Source organism: Dermacentor variabilis, chromosome 9, assembly GCF_050947875.1.
Source record: "Dermacentor variabilis isolate Ectoservices chromosome 9, ASM5094787v1, whole genome shotgun sequence".
NCBI classification, from domain to species: Eukaryota; Metazoa; Arthropoda; class Arachnida; order Ixodida; family Ixodidae; genus Dermacentor; species Dermacentor variabilis.
In genome coordinates, this window is record NC_134576.1 from 46347298 (window position 1) to 46365943 (window position 18646).

The 18646-nt window shown below is 46.6% G+C and overlaps 1 protein-coding gene and 1 pseudogene across 2 annotated transcripts in view; one reads left to right on the plus strand and one right to left on the minus strand.

Moving 5' to 3' along the window:
• Positions 1–6030: 6030 nt before the first annotated feature.
• On the minus strand, positions 6031–6456 carry LOC142558332 (protein max pseudogene; annotated as a pseudogene).
• Positions 6457–10057: 3601 nt separating this feature from the next.
• LOC142592657 (uncharacterized) overlaps positions 10058–18646 on the plus strand; it is a 148420-nt gene continuing 139831 nt past the window's right edge. For both annotated transcript variants that reach the window (XR_012830760.1, XM_075704224.1), the window contains exons 1-2: positions 10058–10164; positions 16679–16759. Coding sequence is in view for 1 of the 2 variants with exons in the window: in XM_075704224.1 (XP_075560339.1) it covers positions 16704–16759 (56 nt within the window). In the remaining variant the exon portion in view is untranslated. The remainder of the gene's footprint in view (positions 10165–16678; positions 16760–18646) is intronic.

Sequence of the window (18646 nt, forward strand, 5' to 3'; positions counted from 1 at the left end):
GATTGAGACAGAGAAGCTTCTGGCACCAGGCCAGCGTAGTAACTACCAACGACAACGAGCACATGATGACCACGTCACCATCGCCAGAGTCATCGAATGAGACCGAGCAGACAAAAAGATCCAGATCCAAGTCGGGATCGAGATCGAGGGAAAGAAAACAGAGCGTCCCCCGGACGACGGCAACGGGCGTGGAACGCGACAACACCCAGCGCAAGGTAAGCTGGGCCAACGTCGTCACAGGGCACAATCAGACGTCGAGGGAAAATAATGGCGTTCAAACCACAAGCCACTCGAGGTACGAAGACACTATAATGATTCTCCAAAGACAGAACGATGAATTGAAGCAAGAGCTAGAGCAGCAAAAGAAGAAGACACAAGAGAAGGAAGCCAGCACAGAAAAACAGCTCGAATACCTGATGCGAGAAATAGAATAACTACGGAGAGAACAGACCCAGCAATCGCAAACACCACTACCGCGGCCTTCATCCCCACCACCACCATCATCACCAACACGACCAGAGCCATCAACACTGTCGAACCAAGCGGTGATAACACAGAACGACCTCAAGACGCTTGAAGACCGCATCAACGCCAACGTGACCGCCATGATGGAAACCACACTGTCCACATTAACGCAGGTTATGCAAACCACGGTAACACAGATGATACAGACTGGGTTCCAATCTCTCAGGAGCGAAATAGAGAACCAGATTCAGGCTCTACAGACCAAAATGATACAATCCGGAGAAAGTTTCAATCAACGCATCCACATGCTAGAAGAAAGAGATAATGCTCGCAAGAAACATAAGTACCATGCGAGAGGTGCCAAGATAATGCAGACCCTAAGCGAACAAGATGGCTTCAAGCAACACCCATGGCTCAAAATTTGGGAATGAAACTGTCATTCTATCCGAAGAGAAGCAACCTTGTACAACTTTGCACGCAGTTTGACCCAGATATTATAGCCTTACAAGAAACCGAAGCTGAAGACTTCAAGGTCAGTGGTTACCTCACTCATGTCACCGACGGTAAAACGAGGACAGCAATCCTGACCAAGAAGGCCATCAACGCTCAACGACACGACATCCAACACCGCATCGAACACACCCTCGTCGAAATCGTACCCGAGAAAAAACAGCAGCAAATCTTCTTTGTGTTAAACGTGTACAGCCCACCAAAGGATCACTTAAAGGATCTAGACAAGCTAATGCGAAAGTTGAAGAAGCTGAGCAAGGGTAACAGGCTGATAGTCGTTGGAGATTTTAATGCTCCCCCTGTGGCCTGGCGTTACGCGGCCTCAAAGAAAAAAGGAGATGTGCACAGCGTAGCCCAACAACACCTCCTCACGCTACTCAACAACTCGCAGACACCCACGCGCATCGGCAACAGTGTATCTAGAAATACCAGCCCCGACCTCACATTCGTACACGGACTCAAACAGCATGAGCGGAGCTGCATGGACGAGATTCTGGGTAGCGACCATTATATAGTGCAAACGTTCATTCCACACCACAAAGCTACGAAGAAGATCGGAAAAGCCAAGATCACGGACTGGCAGACCTTTCGCAAAGACGAGAGCGCCATTAATGCGACGATAGACGACATAGAAATATGGATCAGAGGAGTAGTGGAAATAGCCGAGAAGCACACGAGGACAATCCAGCTGCCGCAAGTCACCCCCGTGGTCGACCCCCACTTACTCCACCTGTGGGAGGCGCGGAGGGCTCTCGTGAAGCACTGGCAGCGTAACAAGTGCAACCGGAAACTCAAAATTCGAATCTCCAAGCTGATCAAGGAAACGCAAGAGTACTCTGAACAACTTGAAAGAAAGAACTGGCGCTAAACATGTAACATGCTTCAAGGGATCTTAAGCAGCAAGCGCACTTGGGCGGTACTCAAGACTCTCCTATCAAAGAAGGAGAACAAGAACGCCGCAAAACAGAAAGTGCAGAGATTCATACACAACCACCCGGCGAAAGAGGAAGACATTATCAAAGAAGTGAAGGAGAAGTTCCTCGGTACGGAGCGGAACGTAACTGTAGATTCGCACTTCGACGAGTATCGAGGCAACCCAAATATAGAACTCGATCGACCATTCACAGAAGCAGAAATCGAGAGGGCCTTGAGCAAACTCACCCGCAACATGGCGCCGGGGTACGACAGAATAAACTACAAAACACTCCGGAACCTTAATGGACCCTCTGTAGACGCGCCCTTAAAGTACATCAACGAGTGCTGGGAACACGGTAAAGTACCACCGGAATGGAAACATGCCGAGGTAACCATGACACCGAAACCCAACAAACCCATCAGCGTGCAGAATCTTCGACCTATATCCCTCACCTCGTGTGCTGGTAAACTCTACGAGCACATGGTGCACAACCGCATGATCGAATATCTCGAAGACAACGGACACGTCCCAAACACCATGTTCGGATTTAGAGCTCACCTGTCCACGCAAGACGTGTTGCTGCAGATCAAAGAAATAGTCATCGACAAATTGGACACGCACAGCAAAAGAGCCATCCTCGCACTTGACGTGAAAGGGGTTTTCGACAACGTGTCACACGAAGCCATACTACAACACCTCAACGTATATAACTGCGGCGAAAAAATATATAATTACATCAAAGCTTTTCTGAAAGAACGAACAGCCACAGTGGGGATAGGCAACCTAGGGCCGATTTATGCTCGAGCCGCCCCATCGCCGCAAGCCGCACCGCACGCTTGCGGTCGCGCGAAAAATTGCACGTATCCAGCACTTCTGCACAAATTACCATTTACACTGTGCACACAGCGTAAATGGTAATTTGTGCACAAGTGCTGGATACGTGCGATTTTTCGCGCGACCGCAAGCGTGCGGTGCGGCTTGCGGCGATGGGGCGGCTCGAGCGTAAATCGGCCCTTACGCTCTGAGAAATTCGACATACCGCAAAAGGGAACGCCACAAGGCTCCGTCATTTCGCCGATGCTATTCAATCTGGCGATGAGCTCGCTACCCAAGCAACTGAAGCAAGTAGAAGGGATTGGTCACGCAATATACGCTGACGACCTCACCATCTGGACTACGGGAGGGTCGACAGGTAACCAGCAAGACGCTCTGCAAGAAGCGGTTGACACTACGGAAAATTACCTGGAAGCATGTGGACTGACGTGCGCACCTGAAAAGTCGGAGCTCTTGGTGCTAAGAAAGCGCACAAGAGGCCGACAACCGCAGCAGATACCAGACCCGGTAGTAAAGGTGGAAGGCATCACGATTCCGCAGGTTACGACGCTCCGCATCCTCGGACTCCTCATTCAAAAGGACGGGGCCGGGGGAGGAGAGTTGGAAAAAATTCAGAGAACAGTGCAACAAATAACTCACCTTATCAAAAGAGTTACGAACAAAAGTCACGGACTCAAGGAAGAAGACTGCACGAGAATGATACAAGCGCTGATCACGAGCATCGTCACGTACGGGACCCCCATACGTTGACATGAAGAACAGTCAACGAGACAAAGTAAACGCCCTCATCAGAAAATCCTACAAAATTGCCTTGGGCCTGCCCCCCTCCTCGTCCACAGCGAAACTACTCAAAATTGGAGTCCACAACACGTGGGAAGAGATCGTGGAAGCGCACGTCAACCAACTGGAGAGACTAAAGCTGACAGAGACGGGAAGAGCCCTGCTCCAAGATCTGAGCTACCAAGTCGAGTATGAAAGACACCTACCTCAGCGTATCCCACACGAGATCAGAGACAAGCTACGCATAAGTACCATTCCCAGAAACATGCATCCCGAGTACGACAAGGAAAGGAGGCAGGCAGGAATAAAGGCGCTCAACCACATACTCGAACGCACCAACAGCATAGAATGAAATGTGAGATATACGGGCGCAGCTGCGTACAGAACAAATGACCGATTTGCAATCAGCGTGGTCGACGAGAAGGCCGAACAACTTACAGCCACATCTATACGTGCCAAGGACGCGCGCACAGCGGAAGAGCTGGGCCTATAGCCCTGGCTATCGCAACGTGCAAGACCCTGGTTACCGTGGTGACGGACTCGCAAGAAGCGTGCAGGAGGTACATGAACGGAAGGATCGGAAAGGCAGCACTTCAGGTCTTGAACAACATCGAGATAGAAGCAGCAAAAATCCTCTGGACGCCGGGACACGAGTCTCTAGTGGAGAACCAGGCGGCGCATGCCGCTGCTCGAGATCATGCACGCCGAGCCATCTCCGACACGCAGAGAACACGCAACAACGACTGTGACGAGGATGATCGGATATCCAAGAAGTACTCGGATATCTTGGCGCACTACAGGAAGCAGAAGCATCGCTACCCGCCCGCGCATAAGACGATGAGTAGGGAACAAGCGGTAACCTGGAGAGGACTACAGGCTGGAACCTACCCACATGGAACACTGCTGCACGCCATGTATCCGGGCACCTACGCGCGAGACTGCAAGTTCTGCCCGCCGGACACGCCGAAAACCTTGCGCCATATCGTGCTCGGGTGCAGGAATAATCGAGAAGCACCACCGTCATCATCACCACCAGGCGATAACATGCAGAAAGAAGCGGACCCAGAGGAAGAATTGGAAGACCAGTGGAGCAAGACCCTGACCAGGGTCTGGTGACGCAAGACCCTGACAACCAGCTACGGTTGGTGAACAGCGCTCAGGCGGTGGCAGCGAGCCATGGCTATCTGGACTGAGGAGGCCACCCACCTATGGGCTCAAGAAGCCTGGTCTAACAATAAAGTTTATTTCTCTCTCTCTCTCTTTCGTGCTTCTCGACGTTAGGGGTAGTATAACTAGATGCTACGGAACGCACTGACCGCATGTTGTTAACATGGTGATGACAATTATCTGAGCATTGCGCAGGTCAAATAGCACGTTTTCAGCCTTGATCTACTTGAAAGCCTCGTGAATTACTGATTGGCCCGAAAACCGTGATAAACGGAAGCGATTTGTTCAGTCGGCATGAACGAGCTCAGCCGTTCCGATATGTACGCCTCCTTTACGCAGTCGATATGTCTTATTCATTTGCCGTGTTCTGTACCTGAACACAAAATTCATTCCGCTTGGTTTTTGTAAATTAGCTCTCTTACACTTGCGCACCTCTACCAATCGAACGGATTCAGGGACACCGCCGAACTCACAGCGTTTAAACGCATTCAAATAGGTTTTGTACATAATAAGGGAACTTCAATTCTTTGAGCACAATGTGAAGGCTATGATGACCACTGTGCTGTGAAACTCAATCGCAATGTCAAGGCTACCAATGTGAAGGCAACCGTTGGTTCATCATGGTCACGGAGCCTATGCATCGTACAGCGAGTTTCGGCTACTTAAATGTAGCTTTTGAATATTAAAGTGCGTTCTAGAAAAGCAACAAGCGGTGGCCTGGCGCCTCCTTCAAATTAATACGTATCCGAACCCGGTGGATTATAGACACTACAACTCAGGCCAGTATTCAGACAAGTGTGAATTATGTAAAGAACGGGCGGACCTGCCACACATTTTATGGTCTTGCCCTCAGGCGATCCGACAGGGCCGCATAATAACTAATGATGAGCAGTGGGAGACCGTGCTGCCTAGCTTGGCCCCGAAAGACAAAACTCAGGGCCGTCCATCAGGGCAAGGACACCGCCAGGGCCAAAGGGCTACTGGTCGCCGTTTAGGCTTAGACTGTTGTCCCTAAGCTACTGGACACTACATATATAGTTATTTCTCTCCTTCGACGTTAATTCTATTAGGCCAGCGATCTGACAAAATTTGCTACATTTAATTCAAGGAAATAAGTTCTCGTTATACGTCTCGTGCATAGAACTGAACACGTACACCCTTCACCCCAAAGCATCTCCTGCCCCATGTTCTACGCCCATGCCCCAGTGGCATCCAACCGCCATCAAACCATGCTATGCTGCCTCCGCGGCTGCATCTGCAACGCCTTTGCACGTGTCACTGTAATATTTTGTTCAATAATGACACGGTTGGCACAGATGATTCTGCAATGTACTGTTTTATTACTATTGGTCGATTCTCTAAATTGAAGCTCCGGGAGCCGCTGGCTCGGACGAGCCGCAAGGCTCGGCGGCGGAACCAGAGCTCCCATCAGAGTCGCGCTCCAGGTACAATGGGCTGGGCGTGGAGGCAGCCGAAATGGCAGCCCGCCTGGTCATCTTGAGTTTCTCCAAAGCCTCGATTTGTTCGTCGAGGAGCTCCTTCTCTCGCCTGAGTTCTTTGATGGAATACAGACGCTCTCTGTTTTTCCGCCGCATGGACTCGATGTAGTCGGTCGTCCTGTCGAGGATCCGAGCCCGCGATACCTTCTGCAGCTGTAGACCTGGCACTGCGTCACGCAAGCTTTTGAAAGTCTGATTGACCACGTGCCTTCTTCGTCGTTCCACGTCTCTGTGGTGTGCCCTCCTGGCAGCCTTGATGTCCACATCACACTGTTCGTCGCTCATTGTACCCGTCCTGGCAGGCAATTCACAGAACAATATGGTCGTAATAGACGTGGCAGATGAGGGGCTTTACAAGAGCACTGGCAGAAACAGGCGACCCAGAGAACATGAGCACGTGCAGTGAAACACGGTCAAGAACGTGGCGCGAGGTCGCTGAAGAAATGGTCGGCGCGCGCGACGCCAATTTTTCCCCCCTCATCGTCTTCCTTCGTTTGTTTTCAGCAGTGCTTCGTTCATTAATGGTTCTCGTTTGTATTTAGTAAAGGTTATAATCTTCCGTATTTAGCCATAAAGTAATTAGTTAAAACGTAATTAGTGCATTTTTGTTAATTCGTCGAATATACATTTCAATTTTCGTTGTGCATGTCCGCCTCTTCGAGCAGACCAGCTCATGAACTATAATTGCGTAATTTGCCACTGACAACTTTAAAAATTTTTTGAAAGTGTTCGCTGAGGCACCCGATTACACACACATCTTAATTATGAGGCATGCCCTCATTTTCTTATTTTTATTAATTTTTGTTTGTGGGGGAGGTGGCTTTCCAGTGAGAAGAAGCTTACGACGCAAAAAAAAAAAAAAGCGGAGAATGTATGTACATTGAATTGAATGTTGGGGTTTTACGTGTTTTACGCGCCAGAACCACGACTTGATTATGTGGCACGCCGTAATGGGGCACTCCGGATTAATTTTAACCACCAGCGGACCTTTAACGTGCCCCCAGTGCGCGGGACACGGGCGTATTTGCATTTCGTCGCCATCGAAATGCGGTCACCATGCCCGGGATTTGGTCCAGTGACCTCGTGCTTAGCAGTGGAACACCATATCCGCTAAACCACCGCAGCGAGTGATATACACGGTGCCCCATAAGTTTAGCCAGAGCTTAAAAATATGCAAATTCCACGTAGCTGGAGAGAACTAAGGTGATGTAATTTGCCGTCGCTTGGAGATACTCGAACTGTTTTAAATGCGCAAGCATTTCCATGGTAACCCTAAGAGAAAACTCTCCGTCCGTCCTTCCTTCGCGTAAAACGATCACTTTCAAGATAGAGCCAGCCAGCTGTGGAAGAACACGACGACGAACGCGCGAGCAGTGGCACGAAGATTTGTGGGTGGGCCAACTTGCAATCTGGGCATGGGTCAAGTTACGTTTGGGGGTAGGCCAGCTTTAAATTTGAGGGCGGGCCATTCCAAATTTGTGCGTGGGCTAACTTGAAGTTTGGGGATGCACCTACTTATATTTAAAAGGGGGGAACTAAAATTTGAGTATGGGCCGTGTTAAATTTGGGTGGGACAACTTAAATTTGGGGGTAGGCCAACTTGAAATTTGAGTGTGGCCCTTTGAAGTTTGGATGCGGCCCTAGTTGAAATTCATTATATTATATTATGTATATTATTATATTCATTTGAACATTGCTGAGCGTTTTCGAGTTACGAACACCTCGCGTGCAAGCGAGCGCGTTGAGACGCTTGGCGCGTTTTCGTTGGGCCAGTCACAGTCAGAACGCAGGCGAGAGCTTGCGTGGACAAGGAACGCGCGCATAACACGGGCTTGCGTGAGCGACCGCGAGGGTGACACGGCACCGCGGCGATGCACTCGCCCCTCACGCAATGCCCGACGCGCCATAGAGTTTCCTACAAGTAATCTTTGTAGGAAACTCTATGCCACGCGCTACTGCGGCAACTGGTGTTCGCTTTCAAGCGGTCTGCTCCGTTGAGGCACGCTCGTGCCCGGTGTTCCGGTTCAATTGGTACAATTGCATTGAAGGGGTTGGATGCGGCGGCAAAATCTGTCTACTAACGCCTAAACATTATTCGCCGCCGGGAAGGCCATGGGTAGACGTGCATGAGCTAGGAAAGGCAAGTAAGCAACACTACGCAAATACGAAGTCAGGGCCGAGCCAAACAGTGCTTACGCTTTAGTAGACAATTATCACCATTCCCGTAGTTCTTTTTTTTTTTTACAGCGCAGCTCATAGGCGCCCGTTCCTGCTGCGAGCGTCGTCGTACTCGTAACCGAGCGAACGAGCGCAGCGAAGGATGAAAGAGCGAACGCAGAGCGTCGAGAGAGAGAGAAGGAGATTCTTGAATATGGGAAGGAAAGGTTGGGGTAAAGTGCAGCGCAGTAACGTCGATGAAAGACGGCGATAGCGCAGGGAGTGCGAGGATGAAAGCGGAGGAGGTGGGTATGGCGAAAGTGGGAGAAGAAAAGCGAAGTACCGCGCAAGACGAGCTTTTGCGGCGACGATGGCTACGAGATGGCGCCAGAGACTCACGCGTCGTCTATTCACCGATGACGCCACTGATACTATTTATGGAAACAAAGCACCGCATGAGCGGAGGTCTGTCTGCGGCGGCTTCTGTGAATCGCGCCCACGCGTCACCCACGCGCTGCCTCTTGGGATCTGCTGATTAGCGAGGCAGTCGCGCCACACTTCACTCCGTTTGCGACGTGCTGAACGAGACAGGTTGCACGCGCCAGCCAATATATCGCGAAATGAAAACATCTATGCCAGCGCTCCTGTATACGTGTTTTCGAAAGCATTCGGGAGTATCGTAATCGACGCTGATTTTTTTTTTTTCCGTTTACGTGCTGCATAAAACCTTCCTCAACGTCTTTTTCTCCAAACAGCAATACAATAACGAATGTTAAAAAGGAATACTTTGCCGGAAATATTCAGCGGCGTATATTCCTACTTCAAATTATTTATGAACTAATTTGGATCTCTCTGAAGAAGCTTGCTCAATTCATGGGACTACCTCAGCTTCAATAAGCTTCAAGCCACGCATGTGCACTAAAAGAAAGTGTGCTGGCCAGCGAAGGTTGTTTGCTTACGTTGCAACGTCCGCATCTATTATCACCAGCTTTTTGCTGCGCGCAATCTTTGAACTAAAGCCAAACTTTAGGTAATTACTGGACGGGGAAAGTGTAGTCATCAAGCATCGGCACGGAGACGTGGCACGATAGAAATAATGGCGACAAGGCGCTTCTCTCCCGTTTCGTTTATGCGCTCGGCCGATTTCTGTTTTCCTAGTGACGAGCTAAGGCACTAACACGTTGTACAATAAAATGATGCTACTCGCTTTCCCCAAAACGCCGATAACCACTAGGAGCGCAAGTCAGTCGCTGCGCTTAATTACTGTGCTTTTGTTGGTGTCTGTAACTGAAAGTGTTTTAATAAATTAATTTACGCGTTTCATTCGTGTGCATCACTTTTCTCAGGCACTCGCCGTGCAACAGGGTCCGCTTTCTTGCCACGCTAGCTGTGAAATCATTCGTAGGACCGCTTGTAGAAGAGTGAATTTACTATGTCAGGCTGTATAATAAATGTAAAATAGACGTAAAGTCGCCAGCATAGCACGCGCAAGCGAAAAAATGGCCTTTGAATTTTTACTAGAACAGTAAATTCTTTCCAGATAATTCCGAAACCAAAACTTGCGCAGGAATGCTTTGTTCAGAACCTGTTTCTTTTATATATATATTATAATTTTAAAAATCGCAGTCTATTTAGTGGCATCAACGAAAATTGACCGTGTAATGGAATTCACGCTCAGGTTACAGAAACACCATGACGTCACTAGCCAAGGCGGTTTGAACAGTTCGAACAGTTTGAAGTTTAAACCGCAAGCCCGCAAGGTTTGAACGCGACCACACTAGTGGCCTCGCATCTGCTAGCAGCTTGATCTGTTGGGCTCGTCGTCTTCCTCATTCGGTGAGTTCGACTACCATCCATCGCAGTTGGCGTTTCGGGCATTGAGAGGCATGCTGCGTGAACATTTTGGTGCTCACTGTAGGGTGGCCACCGTCCCGCGACTCGTGGGACTGTCTGCCATTGAGGGCTGTTGTCCCGCGCGAGATACGAATATATTCAAAAATGTCCCGCATTTAACACTTTATTATTGTTCTGCAGCGCCTTGAGTTCATCTGCGTCTCGCCACCCCGTTTGAGGATGTGTTAACTGCAAGCACTCCAAGTTTCCGAAAAAGTCGGTTAGCCGCGCTACAGTGCACTACAATTCTGTAGCCGCGCGGTTCACGGCGGGGACGAATGCTTCTGGCGGCGGCTGCACGCGCCGTCTCGCCGTTCCCCCGATGTGAGCCGCCGGTTGAACTGGTTGAACTGGCGCGCACCGTCGCGTCTTTAAAACTTCAGTGCTTGGATTTGGAGCGCGAACTAACGTTCCGCGACCTTGCGAAAGTTCTTGCGGCGTCCCATTTGGCATCGGCAATCAACATGAACGAGCGGGTATGATGAATCGTGCTGTCTGCAGCCAGCAATCAGGCAGCTAGTCGCAGCGAAAAAAAAAAAAAAAAGAAATGTTTAGGGAGCAAGTGGAGCAGCTTGCACAAAGGGGCTTCTTTTCCGAACCAGACGGCATTGCACTGTCAGTTGTGTTGAGCATTCGAAACTTCCAGTGGCTAATGCTTTCGCGGGGCGACTTTTTTTACTCTTGACGGGAGCTTGGAGCAGTGAACGAAGCCGATGCAGCGTGGACCTGTCAAGGCCGAAATATTGGTAAAGGCAAACTGTGAGCAAACCTGCCAGGAGTTCTACCAGTTCGTGCGATCAGTCCGAGCCATTTTAGAGGCGGTTCGATCTGACATTAAATGCGACTTCAAGAAAGTAAAGCAAGCGGCGTCGAGTACTTCCCAGCTCTTAATCGGTAACGTGTGTAAACTAAGCCACAGCTGTTTTGTGAGTGGCTATTTCTTGAGTTGTCGAATTTTCATGTGGATATTAATTAATAGCTCTATTTCGTGTTGGATCATATTACAATGATTGTTTACACAGATATGTATTTGGATTTCAACTTGTATCAGTTATCTATAACCATAATTGTGCCATCCTGCCACAGGCAACCTTTAAGAATTTTCAAGGTGTTCGCCAATCTAACCTAACCTAAAAACGTTGGTGTTCGCTGAAACACCTCGTATACATCACAGGACGGCTACGAGTGTGTAAGTGTGTTCAAGCGTTAGCTATTGTGCGGGAGCAAAGCATATTTCGCATTCAGACATGTTCGATGAGTTTCGCTATGTGCGACTCGAACCGATGAGCCTAAAGGGGCTTTAGATGCGCCCTCTCGCTTACGTCACCTTGCGGCGGCCTCTTCGGCGCCAGGACCGTTTTGGCGGGCTAGGCGTTCTCGCTCCCGATCTCGAGCTCGCGTCAAATCGCTTGGGGGGCTCAACGTCCTCCTTCGTCCACGACATTTCAATGTAAAGGATGTCGTGCAACGATCCTTTACATTGAAATATGCATATAATATATATATATATATATATATATATATATATATATATATATATATATATATATATATATATATATATATATATATATATATATATATATATATATGTATGCATATGCTTGGATCCTCGCCGGCTATCCAAGCATATATAGACACTGGCGCAGCAGCGCGCGCTGTTTTGAAATCCGCTGCCGCTGGATAGCCGCTAGCATAAATTTCGTACATGCATCTTCCGCGCCTTTTCTTCAAGAGTGACCGAAACTCGGCAAAGAAGTATATAACTGCGTCACTGATTCACCCGGCATGGGTCTTGTATGCATTCCAAATGGCGAATGTACTTTAGTGTGCTTCGCCGCAATACATAAAATGTGTATTGCGGTGAAGCATAACAATTGTGACAGAAAGTGACGTGGCGCGTAGGTTTCGAGCCAACAACGATTGTGAGAATATGAACGCAACCAGAAAAAAAATAGAAACTGCTTCGCTGCACTCCGCAACTTTCGTTTCGTCGTTTGGCGATTCCCTACAGGGCCGGTTCTACCTTTCCATTGAATTAGCATGGGTCCGCGCCACGAGTGGTGTAGAAATTCTGTCGAGGTCGGGGAGGGTGAGGGGGTTGGAGAGGAGGGCTCAGAAGGTCGCATGCTACCCTCTCCTCTGCCTCCTCTGGAAGGCAGGGGAGGGGGTTGCGTGTCAAACGGTCTAGCAGGCGTTCCCTAATTATTTTGAATTATTAGGTGTGCAGGTAATTTAGGAGGTGTTAGACAGTGTTGCACATACCTGTGGACGTGGGAAGGATATAAAATAAAGAATGCGGTGGTCCGTTTTAGCCATGCATAGTCAGTCGGCCTAATCAGGGGTGAAGCAGTTACGAATGGTTCCCTCAACAAGAACCAACTGTTGGGCTCAGCAGAGAAGCAGTTTTTCTTGTTTGGTTGATGTCTTCACAACCGTCATTGTCTAGAAGCCTACCAGCCGCGTTAGCCTTTCGCATTGTTTTTGAAAGTAAAGTGTGTGCATGTTGATGGGTGCCCCCTATCAGCCATTGAGGTTCAGCAGTGGCCAAGGAACAAGTGGGGAGAGCACTTGGGCTAAATTTCCAGTTGACCCTTGACAGCAGCTCAAGTCTGTAGTGCAGGGTGTTTTACATGCAGATTAAAATTGCTCTCCATTGGATCATAGCAGATCTCACGGTATTCCTGTGGTAAAATGACACAATGCACTCTTGGTTCTATAATTATATTGTAATATTATAATAGATGTAATAATTGTAAATGTAAAGACTATATAATAATCGAGGAAAGTTAAGTTATTGAGACGTACGTAGTGTGATATCTGACTTAATGTGATTCTTGCCTGTTTTTAATTTATGCAGCGGGTGATCGAAAAGTAAAAGAAAAAGTAAAAAGTCATTTGTAGAGTAACAGGTTTTTGCAGGAAATTAGCAGAATAGCAATAGTAGTTGCATCTTTCACCACCAGGTGGTGCTACGGCTACGAACAATCTGCAGCACTTCATCTACAAACACAAAGGTCATAAGGATAAGACGAACTCCTACAGGCCAGTTACGGTTACATTTTTGATACGTAGAATCATATTGCAAGCCATAAAATTATGACTGCCAAAGCGGGTGGAGAAAAGTGATGGCCTGGGGAAACTACAGAATGAATTCAGACCAGGCAGATGTTTAGAGGATAAGATGTTTGTAATGACTTGGTGCATAGAAATTTTAGTAGATTGGATAGGCATTTCTGGATAGCATTCCTAGATATTAATGGAGCCGACGACACTGCAGACAGTGAATTGTTATAAGATATTCTCAAACACGAAGGCATATGTGACGATTTTGTGGAGCTGCTGAGGGAGATATATAGAGACAACCGAGTACAAATTGTATGGGAAGGCTAAAATTGTAATTAAGTGGCGGAAATTCCCCAAGGACTGAAGCAAAGGTGTACTCCGTCTCTGTCGTTGTTAAAACTTTATGCTAAGGGCATAGAAAAAAACAACTTGACAACAGTGGATTGGGTTTTGATTTATCCTACATGCATAATGGACAAATAGTGCAACAGAACGTCCCCGGCCTGATGTAGTTGGACGACACAGAGCTACTAGCAGACAATGCAAGAGATCTAGAGAGACCTGAAAATATTTGCGGTAACGCAGCAATAAATCTAGGCCTTAAGTTTAACCCATAGAAATTGGGAGTTATAATTTTTAAAGATGATTAATTACGAGGTGCCAATCCAATGGCAAGTTATACTTATAGTCATGGCAATATAAATACTGTGGCGTATGCATAAACTAAGAAAGGACTTACTCAGGCATCCACCAAGATAATGTAAAAATAAAGGGGAAGCAGAATGCAGCAATAATGAAAGATGGAACACTTTGACCCCACAATAAGTATGAGGTGGTGCGTGGAATCTGCAAAAGAGTAATGGGGCCAGCACTAACGTTTGCAAATGTCATTCTGTGCTTAAAATTTTAAATCTCACAGGGGTTGGAAGTTAACTAAAGATTGGTAGGCCGGTTGTCTTTGGGAGCCCACGGTAAAACCACAAATGAAGCAGTGCAGGGTGACATGTGTTGGGCCTCCTTTGAAGTTCGAAAAGCGCAAAGGAAAATTAGTTTCACACGAAGGCTCAGTAACATGGATCAAAATAAATGGATGGCTAAATTGCACAATTATTTGCACCTGAAAAGTGGGGACACAGAATGCAGCAAGATGTCAAGAAAGGTGGCAACCAAGTACAGGGTAATTGAAAGGTAAGTGGACAAGCAGGAGTCATCAGAAAGAAAGTGAGAGGAACAGAGATAGGGAATTGGATGCAAGAAGTGGAAACAGAAAGGAGCGTGGAGAATTGTAAGAAGGGGAAGAAAGAAATTATAAGGGAAACGACGTACGGTAACAAAAAGGGCAGTGCCTTACTATTTGAGGCTCGGGCTGGTTGCCAAAGGACAAAAACATACCAGAGCAAATACTGCAACAAGACAAGGCATGTGTATGCTGCAGCAAAAATCTGGAGATCACTCAACACGGCCTAATGGAATGCGAAGGGATTCATCGTGTGAGACCCCTGGGTAACATAGGCCTTCCAGAAGTGCTTGTATTTAAAGTGGACGGAAGCATCAACTGGTCAGTAGGCAAGATAAGCAAGAGACGTTTAGAGGATGGGTGGAAGAAAAGCAGGGGAGAGATCGATACAGCCGGATCCTTAAGAGGCGTGGGTATTGTTACAAGGTAGACGGGGAAGTTTGAGGAAGAGAAAGAAAGAATAAGGAGATGCATACAAAAATGCTAGAATGAAAAGTATGTATAAAATATCTGATTAACTCAGGCAGGCTAGGTGGCTTCTTGACACCGCCTGTTTCAAAGGGGATGCCAATAAATCATTGTCATCATTTCAAGTAGATAAAATGTGGTGTCTCCATGAAGCCTTGGGGTTAGGAGAAAGTAAGGAGCGGGTAAACATTAGATCAGTAAACATAAGGAACACACATTTGCAATATTGGTGATGCATATATAGAGAAGAACCTGAGTGATCTCAAAGAAAAGTTGGTATGTACTCTCAGAATGATGTAATTGTGGATTTACGATAAAGATCAAAGAGTGGGGATTAAAAAATATCTAGTAATAGTAAAGTTGCGTATAAACTTAAATGGTATGTGCTGTAGTGTGGTGGCACATACCACCACCTTGTGTCAAAGCAGGCTGGGTGACTATTTGTCACCACCTCATTTCAAAGGGGATGCTATTAGAAATAATTATTGTATGTTTTGTGTTACATTTAAGCATTTTGCTCATTAATTTTGCCTCCATTTTACCCCTCCTTTGTTGTAGGGTAGCCAACTGCACTATCCAGTTCATGGGGCTCCATTACACATGTGGTCACCTTTTTCTGTAGTTTGGTCATTTGTGAGGTCTCGGTGTGCAAGTGATCATCAGCGGTCGAACATGGGATGTGTCTCTACAGCCCTGGTTTGCACAAGGGGACTTGTGTAGAGCGAGCTGTGCAGGTGCTTTCGAGCAAAGCTCTTGTCGTCTTGGCGAGGACAATCCCTCTGGTCTAAATGCTGGCCTCAGAGACAGATCCCTAGCTAGACTGCTGTCCATCACTTCAGGTGACCATTGTTCAATGTATACCTCTGTAATGTCTCCTTCTTATAGGCAGCATGATGCACACTACCTGTATCACTGTGCAAGCTTGCCAATCACAGAGGTGATTGGCAAGCTTACACAATTCAGCAGAGCACACTGATTAGCAAAGTAGAAGATATGAAACTTAAAGACTTCTTATACAGACTGAAAGTGTTGAGCAAGCTGGTCGGCATTCATGGCAGGAAAGGCAGGAGTTGTGTCTTTCTGCACACCGGCCTTCCACGCCTTCCACAAATGGCTGCTCACGAGGGAACATCACATGCTTCGCATTTCTTGCAATGTGAGAACAACCGTGTAACTCGCTTTTCTTTTCTAGGTAATTGTTTAGCTGTGGGTCATCACCCAGTGTTATGTGTTGTATGCTTTGCAGTTCATTTCTATTTCTCTAAAATTTTGTTCTCATGAATCGAGTCCTCCTGTGACTTGTCTGAATAATTGTACTTCCGCACAGCCTACAGGGGCTGACTGTGGAACACAAACTCTTGTTTTCTAGCCAGGCTATTGGTCATTACTTGAGTTGTTTGCACATTAATCTTCAAACCCTCTGTTATATCTGGCCAGTTAAGATCTTCAATCATTTGCTTTAGGCCATCTGCATTGTTGCTGAACAGCACGTCACATAAATTATGGATATAGTATAGCTCTTGGAGATATGAAAAGTGATACTTCATAGCATATGCTACGCAAACATACAAATGCTTGGAAGTGGAATTGCAGTTTGTATTGTATGCAAATTGTTTCGTATGCATGCATATCAACTTCCTGCAGCCGCCATATCTAATCTGCATCTCGCTGCTGTCTTTATTTCAGTCACAACATCTAAGGTGCATCCATCATGTTCTACGTGCATGAAATTCTCCATCGGCGCAAGGGGAAGTTCGGGCTGCTTTGGTGAGAACCACAATTCTCTTGCTGCCTATACTATGTTTATTTTACTTTTCTTTTTTAGTTAGAACATATTTTCCTAAAAATTGCCTGCAACAAATAGTGCAAGTTAGCCTGTTCAGATGGATCACCTTAAAAGGTGGAGATTACTTGTGCAACAAATTGCAGTGGTTAAAAAAATACTAGTTACATTTTAATTGTTCACTTCAGGGCATACATTGTAAGATTGAAAGCCAAAAAGTAGTGATGTCTGCTTAACACATGTTCTAAGACTGGTGCCACAGTTGGGCTTCAATATTTTAATTTCAATGCGGGCCATTAGGTGAAATTAAGACATTAATTAGTGATTCTTAAAATAATCCACTGTGGCAGTGCAATTTGTGCAAGAAAAATGTCTGCCTCTTTGGGTTATCTACCTAAACAGGCTGGATATGGCAGCTGCGTACAACAATTATTAAAAGTGTCTGTTCAAACTAAGGGAAGCCATCCTATAGCTGAATAATTTTGACTACTGCACCGCAGGAATAACTGCCGTAACACAATGGTAACCCTCACCATTGCAGATGTCTTAAGCAAACATGTTTAACCCGAAGCAAACAGAACGTACACAAAGCTTTTTATCGTAGGCAAATTATTTCAAAATGGGATATTATCTATTTAATTGTAGAAGCACTGTTATTTACTTATTTTTATCCTAATTAATGTACCAAGATAAGTATGGAGAACGCTGTGTCTGCATCGGGCAGGCTTCTTTGCACATTATGTTTCACGTTTAAAGGCAAAATTGAGTTCATATTTAACTACCGATTACAGCTGTATTATAATATGAAGGCACATTAATTATTTCTAAAGGTACAGATAGCATAGTGCACCTTATCAGCCTTTTTTCTCAATAAATTAGTGTTGTCTGAATTATATTGGCTTTATTACAAGCTAGCCTTTCTCTGTAAAGGTGTTCCATACGTGGTGTTGCCAATGCAGCTGGCAGGGAGAACCAAACAGCCGAACAAAAAACGCTGCCGACTGGATGACGCATGGGCAAGCAGATGCAGGCTGTGTTCTAATACTCTCGCCTTAGATGGCTAATTAGATAGCTAAGTGGACAGCAAGGTCTCGTTCAAATTCTGACAAAGCTTGTGAAAAAAAGCTTCGCGAAGACAGCATTGAAGTTGGAAATGATGCGGGCTACTTTGCTGTGTAAATAAGATGGTAATTTAGCCGAATGCTTGAGAACTTGACGAGAACTTTTGTCTACGCACAAGAAAACGCAGCTATGCATTGCTGTGTGCAAGACAAAGTGTGGACATTGCATTTTCCACCGATTCGCACATGCAAAGTGTTCAAATGCAACAATAAAATTTGTTTTAAGGCTTTTTCTTGTCAATGCTAGGCGGAATCAAGACACAGTGACGTCTTCCAAATGTGTTCCATTATTTGTGCTCGAAGCTGTCTTAGCACTCAAAGCAAACTTCCTTCAGTGCTGGCCAGCATTGGAACACCAGTGCAGTAGGAGAGTGGGGAAATAACTTTATTGTAACACGTGGTGATTGGATATACAGTCGAACCAGACTCGTTTACATCGAATTATTCTACATATCGAACAATTTCTGGACACTGTATAGTTAGAATGAGTATGCGTAGCAAAAGTTAGGTTACATTGAACGAAAATAGCAGTGACTCTCGATATATCGAACGTCAAGTGGTGGAAAAGTGCTCCCAGGAGTTGGCTTTCCCTCGTGGTGATGGGAAAACCCGGCGGCGCGGCTCCATCCAACCGCTCTCCTTACTGTGACCGCGCTGCCTCAAATGAGCTGTCTACACCCCCCTGCAAGAAATGATCCTGGCCCACCTGCAGCGCTTCCTCAGACAGCCAATCAGAATGTGTTGTGCGCT